We start from the raw sequence: 27,802 nt of genomic DNA, 5'->3' as shown, positions 1-27,802 counted from the left end.
GGGGTATCATTTAAATCTGCTAGAATTATTAAGATTTCAAATTAACAGAGTCTAAGTTAATGAATTTACTACTTCATCTACATTGCTGTTTTCTTTTGCTGTATCATCTTAAGAACATAGTTGGGACTTAAGTCTTTAATAAATTGATTTACAAGATTGCAGAAAATCAAACACTTTATTTCTAATTTTTTAAATTTTTTGCCTTATTTTTCTTTTTCAGCCACCCTATGGCATATGGAAGTTCCTGGGCCAGGGACTGAATCTGAGCTGCATCCTATGCCACAGCTGTGGCAATGCTGGATCCTTAACCCACTTTGCTGGGCCAGGGATCGAACCTGAACCACTGCAGATACAATACCAGATACTTAACCCATTGTGCCACAGTAGGAACTCCGTTAATCACTTGATTTTAAAATAAAGATTTAAATGCATTTTTGGTAATATTAATGCAAATAGAATATAGATGTTTAAAAGGTAATTACAATCTAAAGAGAAATTGAAGAAATATAACAAACTTCAAAATAAATGAAACAATTATTATAAACTCTAAAATTTTTCCTATATAAATTTAAGTCTCTGCCATATAAAGTTTGCTTTTTATATGTGTAATTTGTCTAAAGGGGAATGCAATGTTCTGAGCTGAATCCATACATATTAAAATCTAAAAGGCTACTTTAAGAGTTTTTCATAAAGTTTTTAAAGACATTCTAAATGAACAAATTGGGTTACTTTTCTGTATAAAATTATATTACTTTGAACTATAGAAATAGAAGCTTCTTATAGCATAAATGTGCAGTTCTTTAAAAATAAAAAGTTTAATACTTTTAGAAGTCCTAAGTGTTGATGTGATGAAAATTCATTTTTCCATTTTTTACTGTCTAAATTGTTGTTCTTCAAATGGCATTAGGGTACCTGCTATAAATATAAGGTAGCAATGGAAGTGTATAGATATAGACTCAGCTGTTGAAGAGGTAGCTACAATTTGTGGAAGGAGCCAGCAAGGGAAGATAGTTGTAGTGAAAAATAACCAAAGGTTAACTTGCCACAGAAGAAAACATTTTGATGACTGCAGGTAGTTTCATTAGAATGGTGTCATCTGTTACAGGTTCGGATGAATAGGTGGATATTACATATTGTTGGAGAGTGATGATCATTATCTTGGTAGGCTAAATAGAAGTTACAGTAGTTGTAGATTAAGTGGTAGTGGTTGTGGTTATAGATCCAGTTGAAGTGAATGTAGTTGTGAGTTCAGTCAAAGAGATGGAGAAAGTGGTGATTGTTCTGGTGTCAGCTAAGATTAAGCTCTAAAAAAAATCCCGTGCTAAAGTTGCAACAGTTGAAGATTCTAGTGAAGTGGGGACAGCTGTGGTTTCACTTGAAGTTGTAATGGTGGCTGTTGTTGAAAGTTCATTTGAAGTGGTGGAGGCTGTAGAATCTGCTGCAGTCATGGTTGTGGCTGCTGTGGTTGTAGGTTCTGCTGAAGTGATGGTTGTGGCTGTTGTGGTGATAGATCCTGCTGAAGTGATGGTTGTGGATGCTGTGGTTGTAGGTTCTGCTGAAGTGATGGTTGTGGTTGTAGGTTCTGTTGAAGCCATGCTTGTGGCTGTTGTGATTGTACTTTCAGTGGACAGGGCACTGGTAGATTCTGTTGAAGTGGTTGCAGTCGTCAGTTCAGTTGAACTGGGGGTCACTGTAGGTTGAGAAGTAGTAGAGGTAGCCCCAGGAATGATAACTATAGGCTCCCCATTTTTGGGGAAGAGCTGGATAAAAATGGAAGAATTGTCATTCCCCCTATTATTCACCAGGCATATTATGAGAACACCAATTGCTGTTGTTATCACACAGGCTAAGAGACAAGCCAAAAAGGCTTTCCACAGAGATGAGTTACTGCAGCAATTTTCTTTCACCTAAGAAGAGCATAAATAAAAATATAAGAAATTTAAAAAGTTTGTGATTTATCATTTTTTTGTGTTATTTATAACCTAGTGCATTAGTATCATTTGAATCCCTATATGTCTCTGAGGAAATTTAGGCTGAAATGTCCACATCTGTATCCAGATGGAAATAATTACATGCTTTCTCTATCACTAGCAGAAATCAGAATCTGCCTATACCTTATCTTATTCTATTCTGTTTTCCAGTGGTGAGTGTGGAGACTTTTGTCCTTTCACATCAGCAGAACAACACTTAATTGGCAAATTCTCTTAAACACCTGATCTTCCACTGGATATTGTCATTACTCCAAACTGCTCCACTTCCAAAATCACTTCTTCAAGAATTCTGTGCTCTCACCACCATGTCCTCTCCTTCCAGCTTGTTTGTTCAATTATTCCTGTGACAACCATCCTTGTTTTATTACAACCTCCACCCCAGCAGCCCTGGCTTCACTCATATCACTCCTTATCCACCTTTTGTTCCACAGTCCATTATTTCAATATACTTACTAATTCCTTAAAATCTCTTGCACTTCCCTCTCCTTGGTTTTTCCAGTTGGCAAACAAATGACTATCTGCTTACTCGGGACCTTCCCTTGAACAGTCACACTAGTCACATGCCTGGGCAGATCAGAATCACTATAAATTCAGGATCATCCTTGGATGGATTTTCGGTACTGCTCTACCACCCTATTATAGTACGCTGATTAAGATGTGCTCTCATTTTGTAAATACTTTCTTAATCTTCTTCTTTCTCTTTAGACCTGTAACCTCCACCCACCGACTCTCACACACAAATTTTCCCTCCTCATTCCTATGAAGTGACTTCATATTTTCTTTCCTTTTTTTTTTTTTTTTTTTTTTGGTCTTTTTCTCCTTAGGGCCACACTGCGGCATATGGAGGTTCCCAGGCTAGGGGTAGAATCAGAGTTGTAGCCGCCAGCCTATGCCACAGCCACAGCCATGCCAGATCTGAGCCGCATCTGCGGCCCACGCCACAGCTCATGGCAACGCCAGATCCTTAACCCACTGAGCGAGGCCAGGGATCGAACCCGCAACCTCACGGTTCCTAGTCAGATTCGTTTCCACTGCACCATGACGGGGACTCTCATATTTTCTACTTTGTTGGGAAACTTGAACCATCGGATGGAAATTCTTTCAAAGCCCTACTAGGTACCAGACAAGCAAATCGAAACATGCCTGGACTCCACTCTCCTCTTTCCTTGATTGACACAAAAGGAGCCATACTCCCTCTGCCTGAAGCTGATCTGCCAGTCTCTCCTTTGGATCCTCTCCCCTCTGCCCTCCTCAGCAACTTTTTTTTTTTTATCCTTTTCGAGGGCTGAATCCTATTTTCCTCTTAAATGGATTCTTCCTTTTAACATTTGAATACACTCAAATCTCTCCCATCTTAAACAAAAAAAAATCTCCTTGGTTTCAAAATGTGAAAAAATGAATATATATATATATATGTAAACTGTGTCACTTTGCTGTACAGCAGAAGTTGACAGAACATTGTAAAACAACTATAATTAAAAAAAATTTTTTAAATGCCCATCTAGCTAACTTCTCTCTCTTTGAAAAATGAAATTTCTTGAGAGGTATCTAAACGCATCATCTCTGTTTGCACACTCTTCAGCCCAATCCAGTCTGGCTTCTGCTCTTGCCATGCCTCTGAAACACATCTTGAAGTCACCACTGACATGCAGTCACTGAAATCCAATTTAGTTTCATCCTCATCTTACTTAAGCCCTCTATAGCAATTGCCCCTGAAAATCATTCCTTCCCCTCTCCTTTGAACATTCTCCTCCCTTTGCTTTTGTGATATTTTATTCTCACTGGTTTCCTCCTAACCTCCAGGATCTTCTCAGTTTCTTTTGAAGGTTCCCGTCCACTTTTAGCCTTTATTGTTGTATTCTTAGACCCTTGTCTTTTTTCACACTAGGGCTGGGGTCAGCAAACCTTTTCTGTAAAGGGTCAGATAGTAAATATTTTCAGCTTTGTAAGCCATACAGTTTCTTTCACAGCTACACCAGTCTGCTTATAGGGTTAAAGCAGCAATAGACAGTGAGTAAACAAGTGAGCTTGGCTCTGTTTCAATAAAGCTTTTTTTACAAAAATAGGCAGTGGGCTGGATTTAACCACTCTGTGCTTTGTCCCTCCTATGATAGTAATAATTAATTACTATCCATATCTGAATGACTCTCAAATTTATCTCCAATCCACCCCTCCTCTAGCTTTCAAATGCTTATATAATAGCTCATATCAGATGTCTCAAAGATGTCTCAAACTCACTGTGTCCAAATCCAAAGTCATGATCTTCTCTGTGAAACCTGGCCAGCTCCCACATCTCTTTAAATGCCACTGCCATCCATTTGATTCAATTTCGCGAAGTGGAGAAAAGTGGTCATCCTTGAAATCCCCCAGTCCAATACCAAGCCCTTTTAACTTTATGTCCTGAATATCTTCCGGTATTACTGACTTTTCTCTATCTCTGTTAATACCACTTTAGTCCTTAGACTAGTGCAATGATAGCCTTGGGCCACACTGGCCTCCACTCAGTGTCTTGGATGCACCAAGCTTATGTCTAAGGTAGGACTTTGGCACAAATAGTCCTGTCGATTGGGGATGTTTTTCTCCTCTTCTATTTACCATGCAGAAGTCTGCATGGTTCACTTTCACACAGCACAGTCTCTTCAGGCACCCAGTTTTGCCCCAATACCTGAGTATCAGCATTACCAGGAGAGGAATGATACACTCTGAAGTTTTTTCATAATTGTTAGTAGAGTGTTCATGACTCCTGAGGTAACATTGATCACCAAATGATGATGAATCAGCTCCCAATAACAAGCCTTTTAACTTCCTACCATCCAGCATGTAGGTAGCTGTCTGGGAGCTAGGATGCCTGGAGGGACTTGAAGAATCTACCTGTGTTATATCCTTTGCAGGCTTACTCCCTGAGAGAAGAATTCCCAGAAGCTTCCCAGGGATGTGCATCTTAACAAGGGAAACCAAAGCCCAGCTCATTTTCCCATTAAGCTTTATTTATGAATTGTGGGGGAAATGACTTATAGGATTACCTTAACAATTAACAAAATTAAGTTGCTTTGTTAATTCTAAAGTGTTTTGGCAAATATTTGTGGCTACTATCCTTAAACAGTCAACCAGCATAGCGGAATAGCACAGTCTTCCTCATTAGAGAGATGTTATAAATGTCAGAGCTATGAAATCTTAAATCTCCCAGCCTCAAATCTCCTTATCTTAAAATAAAAGGATAAAAATATCTATTTCATATTGTTGTTGGGAAGATTAGAAATAACATACATATAGTCACTATTTCTAAAAAATATTTTTATTTGGAAATCAGTAGAATGCAGGAATTGAAATCAAGAGTTTTGGAATCCAATGAATTTGGAGTTGACTTTTATCTGTCTCTTATTAGTCAAGTAGCATTTGGCAACTTTATCTTTCTAAGCTTTGGTTTCTTCATGAGGTAATAATATTTATCTAATAAGAAAGATGAGAGGATAAAATAAGAAAATATAAAGTATCCGGCACAGTGAAACCTATATAAATTTTCAATTGTTCAACATGATTGATTATTTTGTCATCACTTGGATGAGAGCAAAACCTTTGAAGAACAGAATGCAACACACGACTTTCAGACAGGCTAGAGCCAGTCTTAAATGTTATAAAATACGGGCCATGGTGTTTGTTGAAAGGGCAGGATTTCGTGCAAAGGATGGAAGCTCCAAGGCAACAGGAGCCAAATGAGAACAGAGTCCCCTGGAGTTCTCGTTGTGGCTCAGCGGAAATGAATCTGACTAGTATCCATGAGGACACAGGTTCAATTTCTGGCCTTGCTCAATGGGTTAAGGATATGGCATTGCCATGAGCTGTGGTGTAGGTTGTAGACATGGCTCAAATCTGACCTTGCTATGGCTGTGCTGTAGGCCAGCGGATACATCTCTGATTCTACCCCTAGCCTGGGAAACTTTATATGCTGCGGGTGCGGCCCTAAAAAGAAAAAGAAAAAAGAAAAGGGTCCCCTAGACTAAGGAAGTGAGGGCCACTAAAATGACCAAGTTAGCCCCAGAAGAAGTATCGTATCATCTTCTTTACTTGGACCGAAGGTACTACAAAGGAATCTCAAGAAAGGAAGGTGGAAAAGAGACTTATGCACATCTGGGACAAGGATAATGCCTCAGGAAATAATTATAAAAAAAGCAGCTTAGTGAAATAAAGTACACATAAGCAGACAATAGGTCACTTAAGTTCTCCTCCTGCTTCAGCCACTCTGGCAAAAATGACGTAGGTTCTGGCAAATCTCTTAAATTTCCTGGCCCATGTTTTCCCTGATTGTTAAATGATAGAATGGGACAAGATTACTCATTCTCTTCACTAGGTGCACAAAAGATTCACCTGAAGCTTTTAAAAAATATTGATACATAAGTTCCACCCTCACAGTTTCTAGTTTAATTGGTCAAGGGTGGGACGCAGCCATCGGTTTTCCTTAATCAATCCCCAGGTGATTCTAATATGCAGCTAGGTTAAGAACTGTCAGACTAGATGTTATCTAAGACCTCTTTCAATTCTATGATTGATGGGAGTTACTTTTTATCTCTGCAAACAAGAAGAAACATTTTCTACCTCCACCCATTTTAGCTCATTTATTCTTTCACAGTGACCTAGCAACAGTATCAACAGTTTACATCTTTCAGAATCAAAATCAAGAAACAAAGCTCACTCTTGTCATTCAACATCTACAGCAGGGTTAGGCAATGAAGGACAGGAATTCCAGAGTCAGGGTAACCCAACAAAGCTGCCAAGTAGAATAAGTAATTTCTACACTATGGCTGAAGATATAGAGATACAGTCCTGAGGTAAAGTTAATTCAGCCAACAGATAAAATCAAGAACCAGGGGGAGCTAGATGTAGTTTTCAAAACTAGTGGAGAAAATCTAGAGAACAGAGCCAGCTTTCTATGTCAAGGCCGTATGCATCAAAGGTCAGAACCAAGAAGGTCTTAGAAAGTGTCACATACAGTTCAGAGGCTGGAACAGTATAAGGAAATAAGGTAATCACAATAGAGTAGTACCCTTGAACTTTTAACTATGACTCTGTTTCTCATTAGAGTCTAATTAGTGAATTAGTATCTACATTGCTGACGTATTTGCTTCTCTGCCCCTCCCCAGCCTTGCATTTTACATTTATTCCTTTTATTTTTATATACATTCTCTTATCTGTGGTAATATTTGAGTCCCCAGCTAGAACATTACCCTTTGAAAACAGAGACTATTAAATATTCTCATTCCTGTAAATTGCCTCCTAACGACATATAGTGGAAAGAATAGACCAAATCCATCCCCATATAGAACACATCCCACCCTGATAAAAGCTGCTAAACCAAACATTACCTGTATGTGGGATAGGTCTGTGTGTGGGTATCTTGATTGTGTAAGGACTCCTGGGTTCACACAGACCCCACTTAAGTTGGAAGAGACATCACTGGTTATGTTATTTGAAGGTGGACGCCAGCATGCAGAGCTGTGAGCCTCTTGGTCATTTGAACACATGATTGACTATAAAAACGAAGCATTAAGTGAATAGGAAGCCATGAGACTGAATTTGTAAAATTCAACTCCTCATTCAAAAATAAACAAGAGTGAGACTTTTAGAAGGAATAGTGTTTTCTTATCTAGGCAGATTATTCTGTGTTACGTTTTCACTAATTTCTGTTAAACTATCAATATTTTAGATAAGGAAATATGTATCATCCCATCTGCTCCATCATATTACATACATGTATTAAATATACTTATGTTGAAGTTGCTGTGGATGAAGTATATATTAGGAAGCTTCTATTCATAGGAGGAATAAAATGTAACAGCTGAAGAAGTTCTTGCTGCTTTCCAGGTACAACTTGTTCAGATCATTTGGAAATGAGAATAATGAAGAAGAAAGAGTTAAAGTTATTATTATTATTATTATTATTATTATCCCATAATGACCCAATAACAATCACTGGAGCCCAGGCCTTCCGGAGTGAAGACCAGTGTAATTTCCATTCTGCTGCACTATATATGGCATATTATTATATCAAACTGTGGTAATATATTAATGTAGTGTATACTATAATACACTATACAAATGAAAAATTCTCACATAAAGAGATTCCTCTGCATAATCCACACCATGCTTTATGCAGTAGAATTTGGATACCTATAACAGGAACACAGAAGATGAATCTTTTGTCCAGTTTTGTTATGTCTTTGCTGGGTTCCTCTTGGGCATAGAGCAGTATAAAAACTCTATTCTGTTGAGAAAAACAGTTCTCAACAGCAACAACGATGCACCAAAATTTATTTTCTTCTTATGATTTTCAAGTCATTTTAAAATTCTATTTTTGAATTTGGTCTTAAGAGAAAAATATTTTTATTACTATGTGTTAAATATCCATAGTAATTGAAACATTATCAGCTATCCAGACATATGCTATAAACATGCTTAAGATAATATTTGTAAACATCATCAACATTCTTACTATCTAGAGAAACTAACAAGATGACAAACACTTGACTAAAGGGATTTTTTTTTTCTATCTGAATATTCCAGCAACTGAAGATTTAATTAGATAGCGTCTAACTCGGAGACGAATGAGACAGAGAACAGCTTTGGAAAGGTCCTTTGACTTCAAAGGGCAAACCCCATCTCTTTCTGTAAACCAGGAATTCTCTATGGGATTCTCTTATTCAACTCACACTTACTGAACAACAAGACGATCTTTTTTGGCTTATTTTGTAGGTGATTAATACAGGCTGATTGCCACTGTTAGCTCCAAATTGCAAAGTCAAAATATTGCCTTTTTTCTTCAGGCGTGATTTTAACTTACCATTTTAAGTTTTAGCATATTTCTATCCTTTGTTCTGATATCAAAGAGACCATATAACCATACAGTGAAAACTTGAGTCTTTGTGTAAAACTTTTTAAAATAGACTGAATGATATTTTCATACAAAAGAGGGATTTTTAGAGTATTTCTTTCTTAAGCTTAAAGAAACTATCTGGGATTAGTATCTGGATTTCTATCGTATTTAGAAAGGTGAGTTCTGACAGGCTTAGAAATTATATATGTAAACCTAAGAATGAAATTGTAAAAATTTAACTTCAAAACTAAACCAAAGACATCCTTGGAGCTTTACGTTTACATGATGGTGAAATAGAAAGTTAAATTAATTTATGTTATATCATGTGGTCATAGAAACATTTCTAATCAGTAAATATATAAAATAACTTCTAAAGTATAATACAGCAGATATAACATGAAAAGTTGAAGCAAAAAAATTAGTCCATGGATACTCTTCCTTTCAGAGAAGAATGCAAAATTATGACATTGACTGCATTGTAGAAAAGAGATTAGATTGCTGATAACTGCTGAAAGTAAAGCTGCAATATAGGCAAATACTAAAATAGAGCAACAATACTCACTGCTGGGTTTTCTGAGTGTTCAATATTCACCACATATTTTCCATGCTTTCTGTCCATTCTTGACTTTGCAATACTGCAAACTAAACTCTAAAACAGTTTTCAATTTGTGCATTGCCCTTTATATCTGCAATCCAGAGAAATAATTAAAATGACTGGTAGAAAAATCAGCTCTGATACATCAGTGCAGGTGTGGATTAAATGGAATAATAAATAATTATTCACTAAAACAGGATCCACCTTAGAGAAGGAAATGAGGAATTAATCATGAAGGACGCAAGTAAGCCGATACTGCCTCAGAGAGCTACTGTGACTACCCCCTCAACAATCCACCTGACAGGAAGGAACTATAATATATTACACAATTCTTCCTTTTCTTCCTTTTGGAACCATCTTTCAGATACCTGCCTTCTATTTTAGGACCCAACCCCCCCCCCCCCCCCCGCCAAAAGTAAGGTGGAAGTTTGTCATTGCTTTCTCTCTACCCAAGCACAAATGCCTTGTGAACTCCATGGGTGACTCTGAGTCACTCATGGCCTTAGTGTGACTTCATCTTTTCAGTCTCAAAGTTGGTGTCTGGAAGTCTACTTGGTTATTTGCTCAGTAATTCATGTGAATTTAAAAAACATTGGAATTCTAGGCGATAATGCCAAAGCAGTGATGAAAGGCTGAAAACGTGAGGAAAAAAAATTTTTTTTGCGAAGAAATCTAGTTTGTCTCAACTTGAAAAAAGATTAACTCTTTTACTGATATATTAACTCAACAATTGAGAATATCGTGTTTGTTAAAAGTTCCAGGTATTTTCTAGTGTAAAAAAAGTTCAGTAGGAAATAAAACAACTATACCACTATCCTCTTTGTAGCTCATGTTTTTAGATTCTGAATTTTTCCAAACATTTAATCCTTGGAAATTTCTCTTATAAATGTATTCAACACCTTCAGTTTAATGAGTTTTACTGGATCAACTGAAATGGCATAGCCTCAAGCCTTAGAACATAAATAACAGAAAAAGTGCCAACAAACTGAAAAGCTGGGAAGGAATTTATTCTAAAGAGGAGTAAAAACATGACTTTTACTCTTGTTGAAACAAAACCAGTGATGTCATTGTTTGGCTATGGGACACAAAGGACACACATGAGTTGAAGTTAGCAATGATATTAAATGTGACCTAATAAACTGATTTATTTGAACATCAGAATGATATAATTATCAAACAATTATTTGTTTGATATTACTATATTTATTCTGCAGAAATGTCTATTTTAATTTGATACCACAGCAATATAGTCATGGCGTTAACTAAAACTTGATCATTGTTAACAGCATCCACCCATTTTATCAATAGCAGAAAGAGGGAAAGTTCACTCTAACTTGAGTTTAATGCTTACAATCTCTAACTGACCTAGATTCCATCGCAGGTCATCTTCTGTATTTCGGAAGAAAATATAGGAAATATTAAATTAAAAAATAATTAAACATTGCTCTATAGCAAAATTTACCATGTAAAAATCAGAATTTTCTTTTTTTGGCCAAGAGCAATATTTTACCATGTATTATTAACAAGTCCTGTAACTATCCCAATCCAGAGGTCAACAGAAAAACAGAAAACACCTGGATTATTATAATGAACAGAGAGAATAGGTGTCTATCACCGTCCTATCACAATCTCCTTGAAGATACTCATACTGAACAGGATTTATAGCCAAAAATAAATCTGGTGAAAATCTGCTGACATGTAGTAGAGAGAACTCTTTGGTAGCTGACCAGTCTTTAAGGGGAAAAGTCTATTTCTTGTTCATCCAATAGAGAGGTTAATTGCATTGTTATCTGAAAAGCTAGGGCAAAACGAATTTGTTTTTGTTGAAGTATCATTGATATACAATGTTGTATTAGTTTCAGATGTACAGCAAAGTGATTTAGTTTTATATATATATATATATATATATATATGTCCTTTTCTATTACAGTTTATTATAAGATATTAAATATGGTGTCCTGTGGTATACAGTAGATCCTTATTGTTGACCTAATTTATATACAATAGAATGTATCTGTTAATCCCAAAACCCTAATTTATCTCTCCTTCCCCCCTTCCCTTTGACAGCCATGTTTGTTTTCTAAATCTGTGAGTCTATTTCTGTTTTGTAAATAAGTCATTTGTATCATTTTTAGTTTCCACATATAAGTGATATCATATGATATTTGTGTATTTCTGTCCGGACTTACTTCACTTAATGTAATAATCTCTAGGTCCATCCATGTGGCTGAAAAATGGCATTATTTCATTCTTTTTCATGGCTGAGTAATATTTTATTACATATATACATATATATAATATACATATATATATACACACACACACATAATGAAAATACTGACATGCAACCCAATTATTTAAAAAATTTGAAAGATCATTGTGAAAAAATAGAAAATAAAAATAAACTGCTCTATCAAGTTTTATTATCAAGGCAATTAGAAGCAATTATTAAAAGTAAAATTTTTTAAAACCTGAAACATTCTGAAAATGTGCTTTTATATATGGATATCATAACACTATCAGAATGTTCTTTATTATACTTTTTACAAATGAGCCAATTCCTAAAGCATGTGTTCCTTCACTAAATAAAGAGTAATTAAAAGATATTTCAGTAATACAACAGGACTACAATAATTAGCCCTACTTAAAACTTCTGGAGGAAAAAGCATGTTTTGATGCACATCATTGAATTTCCTAATTACAAATTTAAAATGTGGGGAGTTCCCGTCATGGTTCAGAAGAAATGATTCTGACTAATAAGGATGCAGGTTCAATCCCTGACCTTGCCCAGTGGGTTAAGGATCCAACATTGCTGTGGCTGTGGTGTAGGCTGTCGGCTACAGCTTTGATTTGACCCCTAGCCTGGGAACTTCCATATGCCGAGGGTGCAGCCCTAAAAAGACAAAAAATAAAATAAAATGCACTTAGAAATTTTAAATATGTTTATAATGACAGAACATGGTCTTTCATTAACTTAGTGCCAGTACCAACTAATACACCCCAGGTATGTCTTGAACATGGATATCCAGATAGCACCGGTTGAGTCAGACAAGAACTCCACTTACACCCTATTCTCTCTTTGTTGAATGTTTGACTTTTGACTTTAATTTTCAAATTTGTTGAAAATGTAATATTTTTGTTTAAACAAAGAGAAGGATTTTTAAAACTTATTTAAAGATATGTATTTTTTTGTATGTTGGGAAATTGGTTCTGTAATGGTAAGTATATCAGCTTCAACAGGTCAGCTGCATGATTCATCTCTGACCACAGTGACTGGGAATTTATGACTTTTCAGGGGTTAGTAATTTATTTTAATGTGATATTAACTATTTCAAAGTTCTTTTTCTTTAAACCAAAAATCTTCTTGTTCTCTTAGCTGACTTATACTCTGATCCTGCTACATATGGGGACGCCCAAAACAAAACCATTTTTTTCTTCAGACCATAAGTCTGTGATCCCTGATGCACAATTCCAAAATCCAAAAGGCTTTGAAAAGTAAAAATTATTTTGTACCTTGAGCATAAATTTACTTGACAACAAAAGTTAATCCAAATTCATAAGGCTACTTTTAGCCTTTAATAAATTTAACATGATTATTCATATGCTTAATTATAAAAATATTAATATCTATTGCAGATTACCACCACAATACTACTGCAGGAGTTGTGTAATATACAACATATGTATCATGTCACCTTTATAAAATTTATAAAAATATAAATTATGAAACACATCTCACTCAAGCACTTCATATGAAGGACTATGGCTTGTAGAAATTTTCAGTTTTTTAAAGGCAAGTAACATCTTTATTCTTATTGCTCTGAAAACCTACCTCATAAAGACTTTAGTTAGTAAGCTGACTCATAACTGGCATTTTTTAAATGTGGATGAGAAGACAAGTTAAAAAGTAAAGCTTCAGCCATTGCTGGATCATGGCAAACAGTGCTACCTTTAGGCAGCCTCTAACATAAGACTGATCAACGTAATATTATTAACCTTATAAAGATGCCTGTGCCTATTTTAGTGGGTGTGCCACACTCCTCAGAGCTGATCCTCACAACACCTGCAAGAGTTAAATATGATTTTCCCTACTTTCCTGATGAGACACATATGTTTAAGTGAACTTTTATAAACCCAGGATAAGATTAGAGTGTGTGGCCATCAGGCTTCCCATTCATTTATTGCCTGTTGCCATTTATGAATTGTTTAATATGCACCACAATGTATCATAAGAAGGATGGAGAGAAAAAGTGAAAGACAATTCAGAGGTTAAATTTATTGCAAACACCATAAACTCTTGAACTTTTAGAAACTCTGTTGACATCCGTCAGGCTACATCAGGGAAGTATGGATGTTTATTGGAAGCAAGACCAGGGCGGTGCTGCCTCCTGGAATTAGACTGGAAATCAGGCTCCACATAAGAGCAAGGACTTGGCAACACCCAGGGTGGAGACATGGTTCATTGTTCATGCTGACCCTGCATTTTCTGTCACATCTAAGAGGTTCACAGAGGGAGGGGACGGTGATCAGTCATGCAGACTGTTAGCCCTTTCAGGACAGCAGGATCTAGGGGATGAGGTTCACTGAGGGAACTACGCAAAAAGACAAAGGCAGGCCTCATGAAGCAACTGCAGCAAATAGACTGGTTATTAGAATGGAAACCTGGCATGGAACTTGAACAACTCAAGGCTACAAGGTGGGTCAGGATAGAAACTGGGGTTTGTAAGATCTGGAACTATAATTAGGTTATCAGAAATGAGGCCCCATGGGGGATGGAAATCAACCCTAAACCTGGCATTAAATTAAAATCCAGGAGTTCCCCTCATAGCTCAGCAGTTAACAAACACGACTAGGATCCATGAGGATGTGGGTTTGATCCCTGGCTGCGCTCAGTGGGTTAAGGATCAGGCGTTCCATGAGCTGTGGTGTAGGTGTAGACAAGCTCGGATGCTGCATTTCTGTGGCTGTGGCATAAGCCGGTAGCTGTAGCTCTAATTCGACCCTTAACCTGAGAACCTCCATATGCCAAGGGTGTGGCCCTAAAAAGCAAAAAAAAAAAAAAAAAATTAAAATCCAGTTGTTCATCAGTAGGACATCATAATGTATCCAGGGTACGGTGGACAGTTCAGAACCTGGCAGTACCAGAGTTCAAAGGTGATGCTTTGCTTATTTTATCAACCTCACTTAAGATAGGAGTTGAGGCATAAAAATGAGAGCTATATAGGGCTGAAGCAGTTCACAGAACTTCTATCTGAGTGGTGAATTCAGTTTTGAGGAGCAGGTGGGGAGAGGGGAGCTAAGCAGGGTAGACAAGGGCAGCTGAGAATAAACCCAATGTTTGAAATATCAGGAAAGCCAAGGCAGCGCTTATTAAGTGATGAAACTGGTCATGATTTACAAGAAACAAGTTCTGATCCATATCTTTTCATTATTTTATTATTTTTAATAGTTATTTCCCCAATACATTTTTTTTCCTACTGTACATCCATATCTTAAAGGTCCTTAAATACCTGGATGCATAGAGAGGAGGAAGGAAAATCTTGGAAGAAGACAGCAGTTGAGACACATACAGAGAAGCAGAAAAAGGCAAGGCTTTGGGGGATATTCTGAAGAACAATCTGGATGTAGTGTAAGGCTGTAATGGAAAGAGAAATATTAGATCGAATAGACAAAGGGAAATAGGTAAATGTCATGATGTGACCTTTAAAATGTGAATTGAGAGTTAACAAAACAGCAGTATTTTGTATAAGAAAATAAATGTTTGGAGTGACTAATTTTGTAGCCATTAGTTTTGGTAAAAAAAGAAAGATTGTGAATATTCTTGAATTAATTACAGTTAATAACACAGTTATTCCTATTGTTGGCTGCCTTTTATGTCTCCTGCTGTGCATTGGATCTGAAATATGAAATAGTGATCCCATCATCCCCCAAGAGGACCACACATAACTGGTCTCCCAACTTGCCACACGCTCTCCTCCAGTTCATTCTTCACAAGGCAGCCAGGATACTCTTTGCAAAATATCAGCCTGCTTATATCACTGCCCCGCTCAAAACCACTGAATGACTTCCCATTTCTCTTAAGGTACAATGCAGATTCTTTCCATGGCCGACAAGCCTCTGTGCTTTCTGGACTCTGCCTACATCTGAATTCTTATCCTGCACTATTTCACAGGCCCTAGCCACACTGCTTAAAACATGGTTGAAGAAATATTTCAGATATACAAAAAGGTATAAAAATAACCTGCTAAATAGCCAAATTCCCATTATTTCCCAGTTTAAGAGTCTCAGGATTGTTTTTACTTGCAACACTTCTGAAACCAGATGCATGAGTATTTTCTGTACCAATAAATCTGCCAGCTTTTCAGATGCCAACTGGATGTCCTACAATTCAATTCAATTCTGACACTATCCATCCAGAGTTAGTGTCAGATCCCACACATTAAAGAGCTCAGTCCCACAAAACTGCCCTGATCCAGACACCACCTTCAAGTCCCAAACCACCTGTACTTCCAACCAATGGACTATAAATCAAGGATTCTGCTCCTCAGGCTTGATAATTTTCTAGAAAGACTCGCAGAACTCAAGAATACAGTTTACTTATGTTTACCAGTTTACCATAAAGGATTTCACAATAGAGAGAAATGAACGGCAGATGATAAGATACATAGAAAGTGAGGTCTAGAAGTGTCCCAAGCACAGTTTTGTCCCCTTGAAGCTGGTGTTTGTGGCTCTCCCCAGCACATAGATAAGTTTACCAGTTCAGAAGGATACTAAACTCCATTGTTTGGGGGGGGGGAGGTTTATGGAGGTTTCATCACTAAGGAATGATGGATTATTAACTCAATCTCCAGCCCTTCTTACCTCCCTGCAATCTGAGGAGTGGAGCTAAAAACACCAGGCTTCTAATCAAAGTCTGGTCTTTTTGATAACCCGCCACCATCCTGGAGTTGTGGAGGCACATGCCAGGAGTCTCCTCATTACAGAAAAAGACATTCTTATCACCTCTATCATTCAGGAAACTACACGGGATTTAGGAGCTTTATGTCACAACTAGAGATAAAAGACCAAATAAATATCTCTAGAAAATAACACATAGGTAATTTTTTTTTACATATAATGTCCTTGTTCCTGATTATATTCTCTCCCATCCTTCCTACCAGTGGTAATCGCTCTCTTCAACTTTATGTTTCTATTTCCTGTGTATTTTTTAATGTTCTAGTAAATTCCAAAAACATATTATTATTTGCATGTTTCAAAATTTATATGAAACCTATTATACTGTCATTTTTCACAATTTTTTGATCCATCAAACTATGTTTTATCCAAAAGATTTATCCTCAATCCTCTCCAAAGGGAATGCCATCCTATTTTACAGGTTCTGTGAGTGTCTTTGTGAATATTTTTTGATTTTTATTTTTCCATTATGGTTGATTTACAATGTTCTGTCAATTTCTACTGTATAGCAAAGTGACCCAGTCATATATACATGCATACATATTCTTTCTCTCACATTATCCGCCATCATGTTCCATCATAAGTGACTGAATATAGTTCCTGTGCTACATAGCAGGATCTCATTGCTTATCTACTCCAAATGCAATAGTGTGCATCTATAAACCCCAGATTCCCAGTCCATCCCACACCCTCCCCTTCTCCCTTGGCAACTACAAGTCTGTTCTCCAAGTCCTTGAGTTTCTTTTCTGTGGAAATGTTCATTTGTGCTGTGTATTAGATTCTAGATATACATGATATCATACAGTATTTGCCTTTCTCTTTCTGACTTACTTCACTTAGTCTCAGAGTCTAGTTCCATCCATGTTGCTGCAAATGGAAACAGGAGCCCTCCTAACACTGTTGGTCGGGATGTAGATTGGTACAACCACTATGGAAAACAGTATGGAGGTACCTCAGAAAATTAAATATAGAAGTACCATATGACTCAGCAATCCCACTCTTGGGCATATATCTGATCAAAACTTCCACTAAAAAAGATACATGCACCTATATGTTCATTACAGCACTATTCACAATAGGCAAGACATGGAAACAACCTAAATGTCCATCGAAAGATGAATGGATTAAGGAAATTTGGTACATATATACAATGGAATAGTACTCAGCCATAAAAAAGAACAAAATAATGCCTTTTCCACAATTTTTTGCCCAGATTACATTTGTAAAATTCAACTACACTGACTGCTGTAATTCTATTTTATTTGCTTTTACTGTGTTATAGTAGTTATTTGATTGAATACATCACAATTAATAGTCTAGCCCCCTACTAGTAGAAATTGAGTTTGGTTCCATTTTTTACTCTAATAAATAAACATGCTATGACTATTCTAATGTATGTCTTCTTGGGAATATTAATTAAAATGTTTTTAGATTTACAAATAAAAGTGAAATTCCTGGATCAGCAGGTTTGTATTTTTTAATTATACCATATATTCCTAAAATTGTTTCCAAAGTTGTATGAATATTCACTCTTGTAAAAGTATCCCCATCTTTTCATAAGAACTAACACAATGTGATCAAATTAAAAAATTTTCTAGCATGTATAGTATAAAAAGTATTCTACTGATCTCATCTTTTTTTCCACCCTTGCTTACCTGTAAATTAGAATTTATAGGTGTCTTTGTTTCTGTATCAGTTTACTCTTTGTTTCATTTTATATGAATTTTGGAAATAAATGTGGGGAGATTCAGAACCTAGTGGCTATTTTCTTGCTATAGGAATTAGAAAGTTTCGATCTTTTTGTCATACATTGTTGAATAGTGATCACATTATATATATATATATATATATATACACATATATATATATATATATATATTCACATAGTATTTTCTTTTTCATTGATCATTTTAGTATATGTATTTGTCCCAGTAATTTTAAATCTTTTCCAAAACAACAGCACATTTAGAGTCAGGGTTGGGTGTGGCATTATGTCAGGTGCAACTTGGTTGAGCTAACCTGTTAGATTGTTGTGTGTCTTCAATAATGAGTAATACTGGAAGATGTTATTATCCATATTTCAAGCTATTTTCCAGTGACCAGTATTCAAAAAGTGGGAAAACACAGCTAAATAATATTGAAAGAAGGACAGGAAATACACATGGGAATATAATCCAAGGGTGCTGGTTCTGAGACAAAGGATCCTGACATTGGACTGGGCCAAATGCAATAGTATAAAGACACCTGCTCAAGGTTCTGGTCCAACATGTTAGCTTGAGGGGCTTGGAGTAACTAACCATTTGCTCATTTGATTGCATAAAACCTGGACAGTGGTGGATTATGTTTAATGGAGCTAAAATGACACAACTTCTTAAATATAATATTTTTAAAAATTAAAAATCCAGGAGTTCCTGTCATGCTTGGTGCAGTGGAAACAAATCTGACTAGGAACCATGAGGTGGCGGGTTCGATCCCTGGCCTCGCCCAGTGGGTTAAGGATCCGGCATTGCTATGAGCTGTGGTGTAGGTTGCAGACGCAGCTCAGATCCTGCACTGCTGTGGCTATGGTGTAGGCGGGCAGCTACAGCTTCAGTTGAACCCCTAGCCTAGGAACTTTCATATGCTGTGGGTATAGCCCTAAAAAGACCAAAAAAATAAAATTAAAAATCCAAAGGTGTGGGAATAAACATGTTGCTCAGGATTCATCACATATGAGTTTCTCATGCATCCCATGATTGCTTTCCTTGGGAGGACCATCTCCACACAGTGGAAAAGACAATCTGTGAAGGAAGCAGCACCATCCCTGGAAAGTTCTTTGGACACTGTCCTCTGTAGGCTGGGGAAATGCACATAGGATAACACTCTAAAGTGAAAGGCAAGTTGTTTTATCTTTTACCCCTCACTTCCATGTCTACTAAGTTGGTAGTATATTGCTTAGTGAGTCTTTTTGAATTTTGGAAGCAACATGAACTATTTTTAGATGTTTTAACACAATGATACAATGGACAAGAACTTAATTTCCATAATATACAAACATCTCAGTATCAAAAAAAAATCAAAAAATTCTTCTTTTTCTAATTCATTTAGTTGGAGGGTTAAGTTGTCAATTTGGGATCTTTCTTCTTTTTTGAGAAAGGCCTGTATTGCTATAAATTTCCCTCTGAGCACTGTTTTCGCAGCATCCCATAGATTTTGAGAGGTTGTGTCTTCATTATCATTTGTTTCAAGGTAGTTTTTAATTTCCTTCTTGATTTCCTCATTGACCCATTGGTTTTTTAGTAGCATGTTGTTTAGTCTCCATGGAGTAGGTTTTTTCTCTTTGCTTTTCCCGTGGTTGATTTCTAATTTCATGGCATTGTGGTCAGAGAAGATACCTGAGATAATTTCTATGTTCCTAAATTTATTGAGATTCGCTTTATGTCCCAATATGTGGTCGATTCTTGAGAATGTTCCATGAGCATTTGAGAAGAATGTGTATTCTGCTTTTTTTGGATGTAGTGTCCTGAAGATATCAATGAAGTCTAACTTTTCTATTGTTTCCTTTAGGATCTCTGTTGCTTTATTGGTTTTCTGTCTAGAGGATGTGTCCATTGATGTGAGGGGGGTATTTAGGTCTCCTACTATGATTGTATTCTCATCAATATCTCCCTTTATGTCTGTTAATATTTGTTGTATGTATCTGGGTGCTCCTATGTTTGGGGCATAAAAAAGTCCTAAAGTCAGCAGAAGGAAGGAAATTATAAAGATCAAAGAAGAAATTAATAAAATAGAGACTCAAAAAACAATAGAGAAAATTAATAAAACCAAGAGCTGGTTCTTTGAAAAGGTGAACAAAATTGACAAACCCCTGGCCAGACTCACTAAAAAGAGGAGAGAAAGAACCCAAATAACCAAAAGTATAAATGAAAAAGGAGAAATCACAACGGATACAGCAGAAATACAAAAAACCATAAGAGAATACTATGAACAACTATATGCCAACAAGTTTGACAATCTGGAAGAAATGGACAATTTTCTAGAATCTTACAGCCTGCCAAAACTGAATCAAGCCGAAACAGACCAACTGAACAGACCGATCACTAGAAATGAAATTGAAGAGGTCATAAAATCACTCCCTACAAATAAAAGCCCAGGACCAGATGGCTTCACAGGTGAATTTTATCAAACATATAAAGAGGAATTGGTGCCCATCCTCCTTAAATTCTTTCAAAAGGTTGAAGAAGAAGGAATACTCCCAAAGACATTCTATGAGGCCACCATCACCCTCCTTCCAAAACCAGACAGAGATACCACCAAAAAAGAAAACTATCGCCCAATATCATTGATGAATATAGATGCAAAAATTCTCAACAAAATTTTAGCCAACCGAATCCAACAACATACCAAAAAAATTATACACCATGACCAGGTTGGGTTCATCCCAGGTTCACAAGGATGGTTCAACATACGCAAATCAATCAGCATCATACACCACATTAACAAAAAAAAAGTCAAAAATCATATGATCATCTCAATAGACGCAGAAAAAGCATTTGACAAAGTTCAACATCCATTCATGATCAAGACCCTCGCCAAAGTGGGTATAGAGGGAACATTCCTGAATATAATCAAAGCCATTTATGATAAACCCACAGCAAATATAATCCTCAATGGGGAAAAACTGAAAGCCTTCTCACTCAAATCTGGAACAAGACAGGGATGCCCACTCTCACCACTACTCTTCAACATAGTTTTGGAAGTCCTAGGCACAGCAATTAGACAAACCAAAGAAATCAAAGGCATCCATATAGGAAGAGAAGAGATCAAACTGTCACTGTATGCAGATGACATGATTCTATACCTAGAAAACCCTAAGGACTCAACCCCAAAACTCCTTGAACTGATTAATAAATTCAGCAAAGTGGCAGGATATAAGATTAACATTCAGAAGTCAGTTGCATTTCTGTATACCAGCAATGAAACATTAGAAAAGGAATACAAAAATACGATACCTTTTAAAATGGCACCTCACAAAATCAAATACCTCGGAATACACCTGACCAAAGAGGTAAAGGACCTATATGCCGAGAACTATAAAACCTTAATCAAAGAAATCAAAGAAGATGGAAAGAAATGGAAAGATATTCCATGTTCCTGGATTGGAAAAATCAATATTGTGAAAATGGCCATCCTACCCAAAGCAATCTACAGATTCAATGCAATCCCTATCAAATTACCCAGGACATTTTTCACAGAACTAGAACAAACAATCCAAACATTTATATGGAACCACAAAAGACCCAGAATCGCCAAAGCAATCCTGAGAAACAAAAACCAAGCAGGAGGCATAACTCCCCCAGACTTCAAGAAATACTACAAAGCCACAGTCATCAAAACTGTGTGGTACTGGTATCAAAACAGACAGACAGACCAATGGAACAGAATAGAGAACCCGGAAATTAACCCTGACACCTATGGTCAATTAATCTTTGACAAGGGAGGCAAGAACAGAAAATGGGAAAAGGAAAGTCTATTCAGCAAGCATTGCTGGGAAACCTGGACAGCTGCATGCAAAGCAATGAAACTAGAACACACCCTCACACCATGCACAAAAATAAATTCCAAATGGCTGAAAGACTTAAATAGACGACAGGACACCATCAAACTCCTAGAAGAAAACATAGGCAAAACACTCTCTGACATCAACATTATGAATATTTTCTCAGGTCAGTCTCCCAAAGCAATAGAAATTAGAGCAAAAATAAACCCATGGGACCTCATCAAACTGAAAAGCTTTTGCACAGCAAAGGAAACCCAAAAGAAAACAAAAAGACAACTTACAGAATGGGAGAAAATAGTTTCAAATGATGCAACTGACAAGGGCTTAATCTCTAGAATATATAAGCAACTTATACAACTCAACAGCAAAAAAACCAATCAATCAATGGAAAAATGGGCAAAAGACCTGAATAGACATTTCTCCAAAGAAGATATACAGATGGCCAGCAAACACATGAAAAAATGCTCAACATCGCTGATTATAAGAGAAATGCAAATCAAAACTACCATGAGATACCACCTCACACCAGTCAGAATGGTCATCATTAATAAATCCACAAATAACAAGTGCTGGAGGGGCTGTGGAGAAAAGGGAACCCTCCTGCACTGCTGGTGGGAATGTCAACTGGTACAGCCACTATGGAGAATAGTTTGGAGATACCTTTGAAATCTATACATAGAATTTCCATATGACCCCGCAATCCCACTCTTGGGCATCTATCTGGACAAAGCTCTACTTAAAAGAGACACATGCACCCGCATGTTCATTGCAGCACTATTCACAATAGCCAGGACATGGAAACAATCCAAATGTCCATCGACAGAGGATTGGATTTGGAAGAGGTGGTATATATACACAATGGAATACTACTCAGCCATAAAAAAGGATGACATAATGCCATTTGCAGCAACATGGATGGAACTAGAGAATCTCATACTGAGTGAAATGAGCCAGAAAGACAAAGACAAATACCATATGATATCACTTATAACTGGAATCTAATATCCAGCACAAATGAGCATCTCCTCAGAAGAGAAAATCATGGACTTGGAGAAAAGACTTGTGGTTGCCTGATGGGAGGGGGAGGGAGTGGGAGGGATCGGGAGCTTGGGCTTATCAGACACAACCTAGAATAGATTTACAAGGAGATCCCGCTGAATAGCATTGAGAACTATGTCTAGATACTCATGTTGCAACAGAAGAAATGGTGGGGGAAAAACTTTAATTGTAATGTATACATGTAAGGATAACCTGACCCCCTTGCTGTACAGTGGGAAAATAAAATAAAATAAAATAAAAAAATTAAAAAAAAATTGACAAAAAACCTAAATAGACATTTCTCCCAAGAGCCCATGCAGATGGCCAAAAGGCTCATAAAAGATGCTCCACATCCCTATGTATTAGAGAAATGCAAATTAAAATACAGCAAGGTATTACTACACCCCTGTCAGAAAGGCCATCATCAAAAAGTAATAAATGCTCGAGGGCATGTAGAGAAAAAAGAGCCCTCCTACATTGTTAGTAGGAATGTAAATTGGTGCAGCCACTATGGAAAACTGTGTGGAGGATCCTTAAAAACTAAAAATGAGTTAACATATAATCCAGCAATCCCACTCCTGGGCATATATCTAGAAAAGGCAGAAACTCTAATTCAAAAAGATACATGCACCCCAATGTTCATAGCAGAACTATTTACAATAGCCAAGCCATGAAGCAACCTTAATGTCCATCAACTGATGAATGGATAAAGAAAATGGAATATTACTCAGCCATAAAAAAGAATGAAGTAATGCCATTTCCAGCAAAGTGGATAGACCTAGAGATCATCACACTGAAGTAAATCAGAGAAAGACAAATATACATCATTATATGAACAATCTAAAAAATGATACAAATGAAATTTTTTTATAATACAAAATAGACTCACAGACATAGAAAACAAAAGGGATGGGATGGGGCTAGGAGTAAATTTGGAATTTGAGATTAACAGGTACACATTACTAGGTAAAATAGATAAAGAGCAAAGACCTACTGTATAGCACAGGTAACTGTATTTAATATATTGTAATACCTATAATGGAAAAGAATCTGAAGAAAGAAAAAAATATACACATACACACCTGAATCACTTTGCTGTATACCTGAAATGAACATAACATTGCAAACCAACTACATTTCAATTAAAAAAAGAAAAGAAAAGAAACTGGGAGTTCCAGCTGCGGTGCAGAGGGTTAAGAACCTGACTGTGCTTGGGTCACTGTGGAGGTTCAGGTTCAATCCCTGGCCCAACACAGTGGGTTAAAGGATCCAGCGTTGCCACAGCTGCCAGGTAGGTTGCCACTGAGGCTCAGATTCAATCCCTGGCTCAGGAATTTCCATATACTGTGAGGGCAGCCATAAAAAAATTTAAAAAAAGAGAAGAAACTGTGCTTCATCCCTCAGGAATATAAATGAAAATACAAAGATGATACAAAACATTTCAAAGAAAACAAAGTGTTCTTTGTTTTATTTTATTAAAAGTATAATTTATCAGAGAAATATATCATCATCAATATCACATCAATATTAGAAGAAAGTCCTTTAATAATAAATTTGGGTTTACGTTCTAAGCCTCCATTGTAGAAAAGGATTGCTCTTAAACTTTGCCTAACAGTAGAAGTAAGAAATGCTATTATCTTTTAGATATTCTTATATCTGGACCTCTCAAGTTAAAAAAAAAATTAAGGAGTTAATAGAAATTTGTTAAACATTTACCTCTACACAGAGTGAAGTCAAAACACTGTAGGGGGCACTTATATCTGAGAAACACTGAAAGGCTGATTAAAATCCCCTGCTTTCTGATCCTGACAATACCTGAAATCCTATTAACAGGCTCCCTCAGAGCCTTTCAGTGATGTGCATTATAACAGGGCTAAGTATGGATCCTCACACATTCTCTGGGTAAGGTTTCAACTCTGATTACTAATAGGCAGCATGAAATTTGAACTGAGACTGCCCTTGTTGGAGTCCAGTTCCTGTTGGCTATTTTCGCTTCCTTTCTGATTATCTATTTTCTTATCTGTAAGATGCTGGAAATAAAGATGCTTAACTTGTAAAACTCATATAAGGATTAGTGCAAATAAAATAGCTTTGCAATTTATGAAGCACTGTGCAAATGTGAGGCTGAAGTGAGATGAAGGATGGTGGAGTTAGACAGCTGTGTGCACTCTTAATTAAGGTCCCTGACCCTGCGGGTCCTCAGCTGTATAATCAGAATGGTGAGAGAATTTCCTTCACAGGATTTTTATGAAGCAAACATAAGATAATATGTGCAAAGTGGTTAGAACACAGCTTGCTATGTAATAGTCTATGAGATAATGATTACAATGATAATGATGATGATTGTGGTGGTGTCGAGGCAGCAAATATTGTTTATTAGTATTATTGAACAGGCCACAAGACATAAAAAATGCAAGCTCTGCAGTCGAATTTGAGTTAAAATAAAAAACCTCTGGTATCTAAGGCAAGTTTCTTAACTCCTCTGAGTCTTGAGGGATTTTTAAAATCTCTAACGTGGTGAATAATATAGTAGTAATAAAGCAGTCTTTAGGGAAAGAATTAAAAAGAAGTTGTATTTTATTTTTTAAATTATTTAGTCCTTATCAGAAGCAGTGTAGCATAGTGATTAAGAACTATGGAGTCTAAAGATACAGGGTTGAATTTTGTCTCTAACTCACAAACAGACTAGTATCTGGCAATTGTCTTAGTGTCCTAGCCTCTTTCTTCACAAAAAAAGAGTATACCTCTACAAAGGATAATTATAAGGCTTAAAAAAAAATAACAATGTATATAAGATACTTGATGCATTTCCAGCAATTGCTCAGGTTTAAAATCTGTGATTACAGATAAGCTCATTGTCACTTGGGATTTCATGGCTGAGGTCAGGGAAGGAGCAGAGGTGAGCACTCATTTGGTATCTTCAAAAGGAAGGGAGATACCACTTACCACTAGAAAATAGGGGCCCCAGTCGTGAGAGGGACACCCCAGTTTGGGAGTATGAGGTGGCAGTTCTTGGGAAACCAAGGAAAACTAGACATTGAACACCAAAACCAAGGAAACAAGGGGCACCAATGGTCACTCAATGTCACATTGTACTACAGTGCCATGGTTTTGGCCAAAGGAAGCTTGAAGGAGGAGCAAAACAAGTAATTGCCATCCCAATTCAGAATAGGCATGTTTTCACTTGGGTTTGAATCAAAACCAGAAGCAGGATGAAGTGCAGGCAGATTGGAATGTTGCAACAGAACTGAGCACACGGGCTGAGTCTACCACTAACTTAGCCACGTGAATTCTTGCAAAAATGTGGCCCTCCCAGAACAATATTTTTCCCATCTGTTAAATAATGTGTTAAGACCAGATGGTAACTACAATCTCCTTCTGTTCAATGGTAGATAAATTTGCAAGCAAGAAAAGTCACTATAAGTAACTCCACCAGATACAGGTCTTTCATTGTTCACTTTGCCCTCAAAGTTAAGACTCTGTCTTTTTTTTTTTTTTTTTTTTTTTTTTTGCATCGAAGTTAGGCTTAGATCCTCCTTTATTAGCTCCCAGGCAGGGGTAGAGGCATAGTGTGGGGGTGAATGCTAGAACCCAGAATATCCTACTAAAGAGCTGAGTACCATCAATAATCAGTCAAAATCAGAGTTCTCCCTGGAGACGAGGACTCAGAAATAAGGTGAAGTGAATATGCCATCAAGTACACAGATCTGAATCAAGTCATCAAGCAAAGAGGAAAAATGGGATTGGGGGGAGTCCAGACAAGAGGGCTGAAGAAAAGGCCAGAGTCAGTCTCAGAGGCAGGAGGAGGGAAGAGTGATTTTGTAAGAACAAAAATTCAATGATTTTTTCCTTTCAAATTAATAAAATATAGATAGAAGTTACACATACAAATGTAAATACATACATATGTGTATAAGGTTTATAAACACACACACACATACACACACACACAGTAGTACCAAGAAGATACATAATGGTAAGGAATAATTAAGGATAAAAAAGGTTTGGTGTCAACAAAATTGGTAACAGCAACTGCAATTGAGAGGACTATACTGTACAATATGTAATTGATTAGGGGTCAGCTACTATCTGAGCCTTGGCAGGCCAATTTACATGCCATGGAAAGCTGCTATAGAACCAAGTCATAAAAATCTTCCAGCTTATTACGAAACAAGTCCCACCCATCATCAGAGACTGTCAGGTCATTGCTCTTACCTGCTTTTTAATTTTTTTTTGGCTCCCTCACTCAAACACCTCCACCAGGAAATGTTGTCTTTCGAAGGCAGCTATGCTCACCAGTAATACCACCAACAAAGGAAATGTCTTTGAACATCATGGAGGAAAGCCAGTGAGTCTGGTCCAGAGCCTGGTCGGGGTCTGGTCCAGGTGTGTAGAGTATGGAGATTCTCAGAAAGGCATATAAGATACAGGTGAAGCCCACCAGTTGCTCTCCAAGGCACTGGGGTGTTAGGGGAAGTGGGTGCAGGTTCTGATGGAAGCAGAGTGAGGATGGGCTGGGAGGCCTGGAGCACTGAAGGGTGAGGTCTGACAGAATCAGGCCCCACACACCACTGCCCTGACCGACCATTCTTCCCAGAGGTAGCCAGACCTTGCTGGATCTTGGCAAAATCCTGGGTGCCTTGGGTGCCAAGAGCTCCTCCCTTGAAATTCAATCCCGAGAAATCTGGTTCAAGACACCCATCAAGCACACCCTAATTGTCATTGATTTTAAAAGAATTCTGTGATGTTTTATTTCTTAAGCCGAGTGGTGGATGCAGGGTGTCTTTACAGGTTTTTTTTTTTTTAATGATTTCAAT

General features: G+C 37.0%; 1 protein-coding gene across 1 annotated transcript; it reads right to left on the bottom strand.

Moving 5' to 3' along the window:
- LOC110259490 (spore coat protein SP96-like) lies at nt 583–27,573 on the bottom strand. Its single transcript, XM_021084781.1, has 5 exons — nt 27,282–27,573; nt 14,965–15,089; nt 9,422–9,508; nt 7,352–7,516; nt 583–1,907 (listed from the first exon to the last, which is right to left on the bottom strand). The coding sequence occupies exons 1-5, from the start codon at nt 27,571–27,573 to the stop codon at nt 1,305–1,307; spliced, it is 1,272 nt and encodes a 423-aa protein (XP_020940440.1). The 3' UTR covers nt 583–1,304.

Source organism: Sus scrofa, chromosome 1 (assembly GCF_000003025.6).
Source record: "Sus scrofa isolate TJ Tabasco breed Duroc chromosome 1, Sscrofa11.1, whole genome shotgun sequence".
In the NCBI taxonomy this organism is placed as follows: Eukaryota; Metazoa; Chordata; class Mammalia; order Artiodactyla; family Suidae; genus Sus; species Sus scrofa.
The sequence above is the reverse complement of the archived record's forward strand: the minus strand, read 5'-3'. Positions and strand labels throughout refer to the sequence as shown.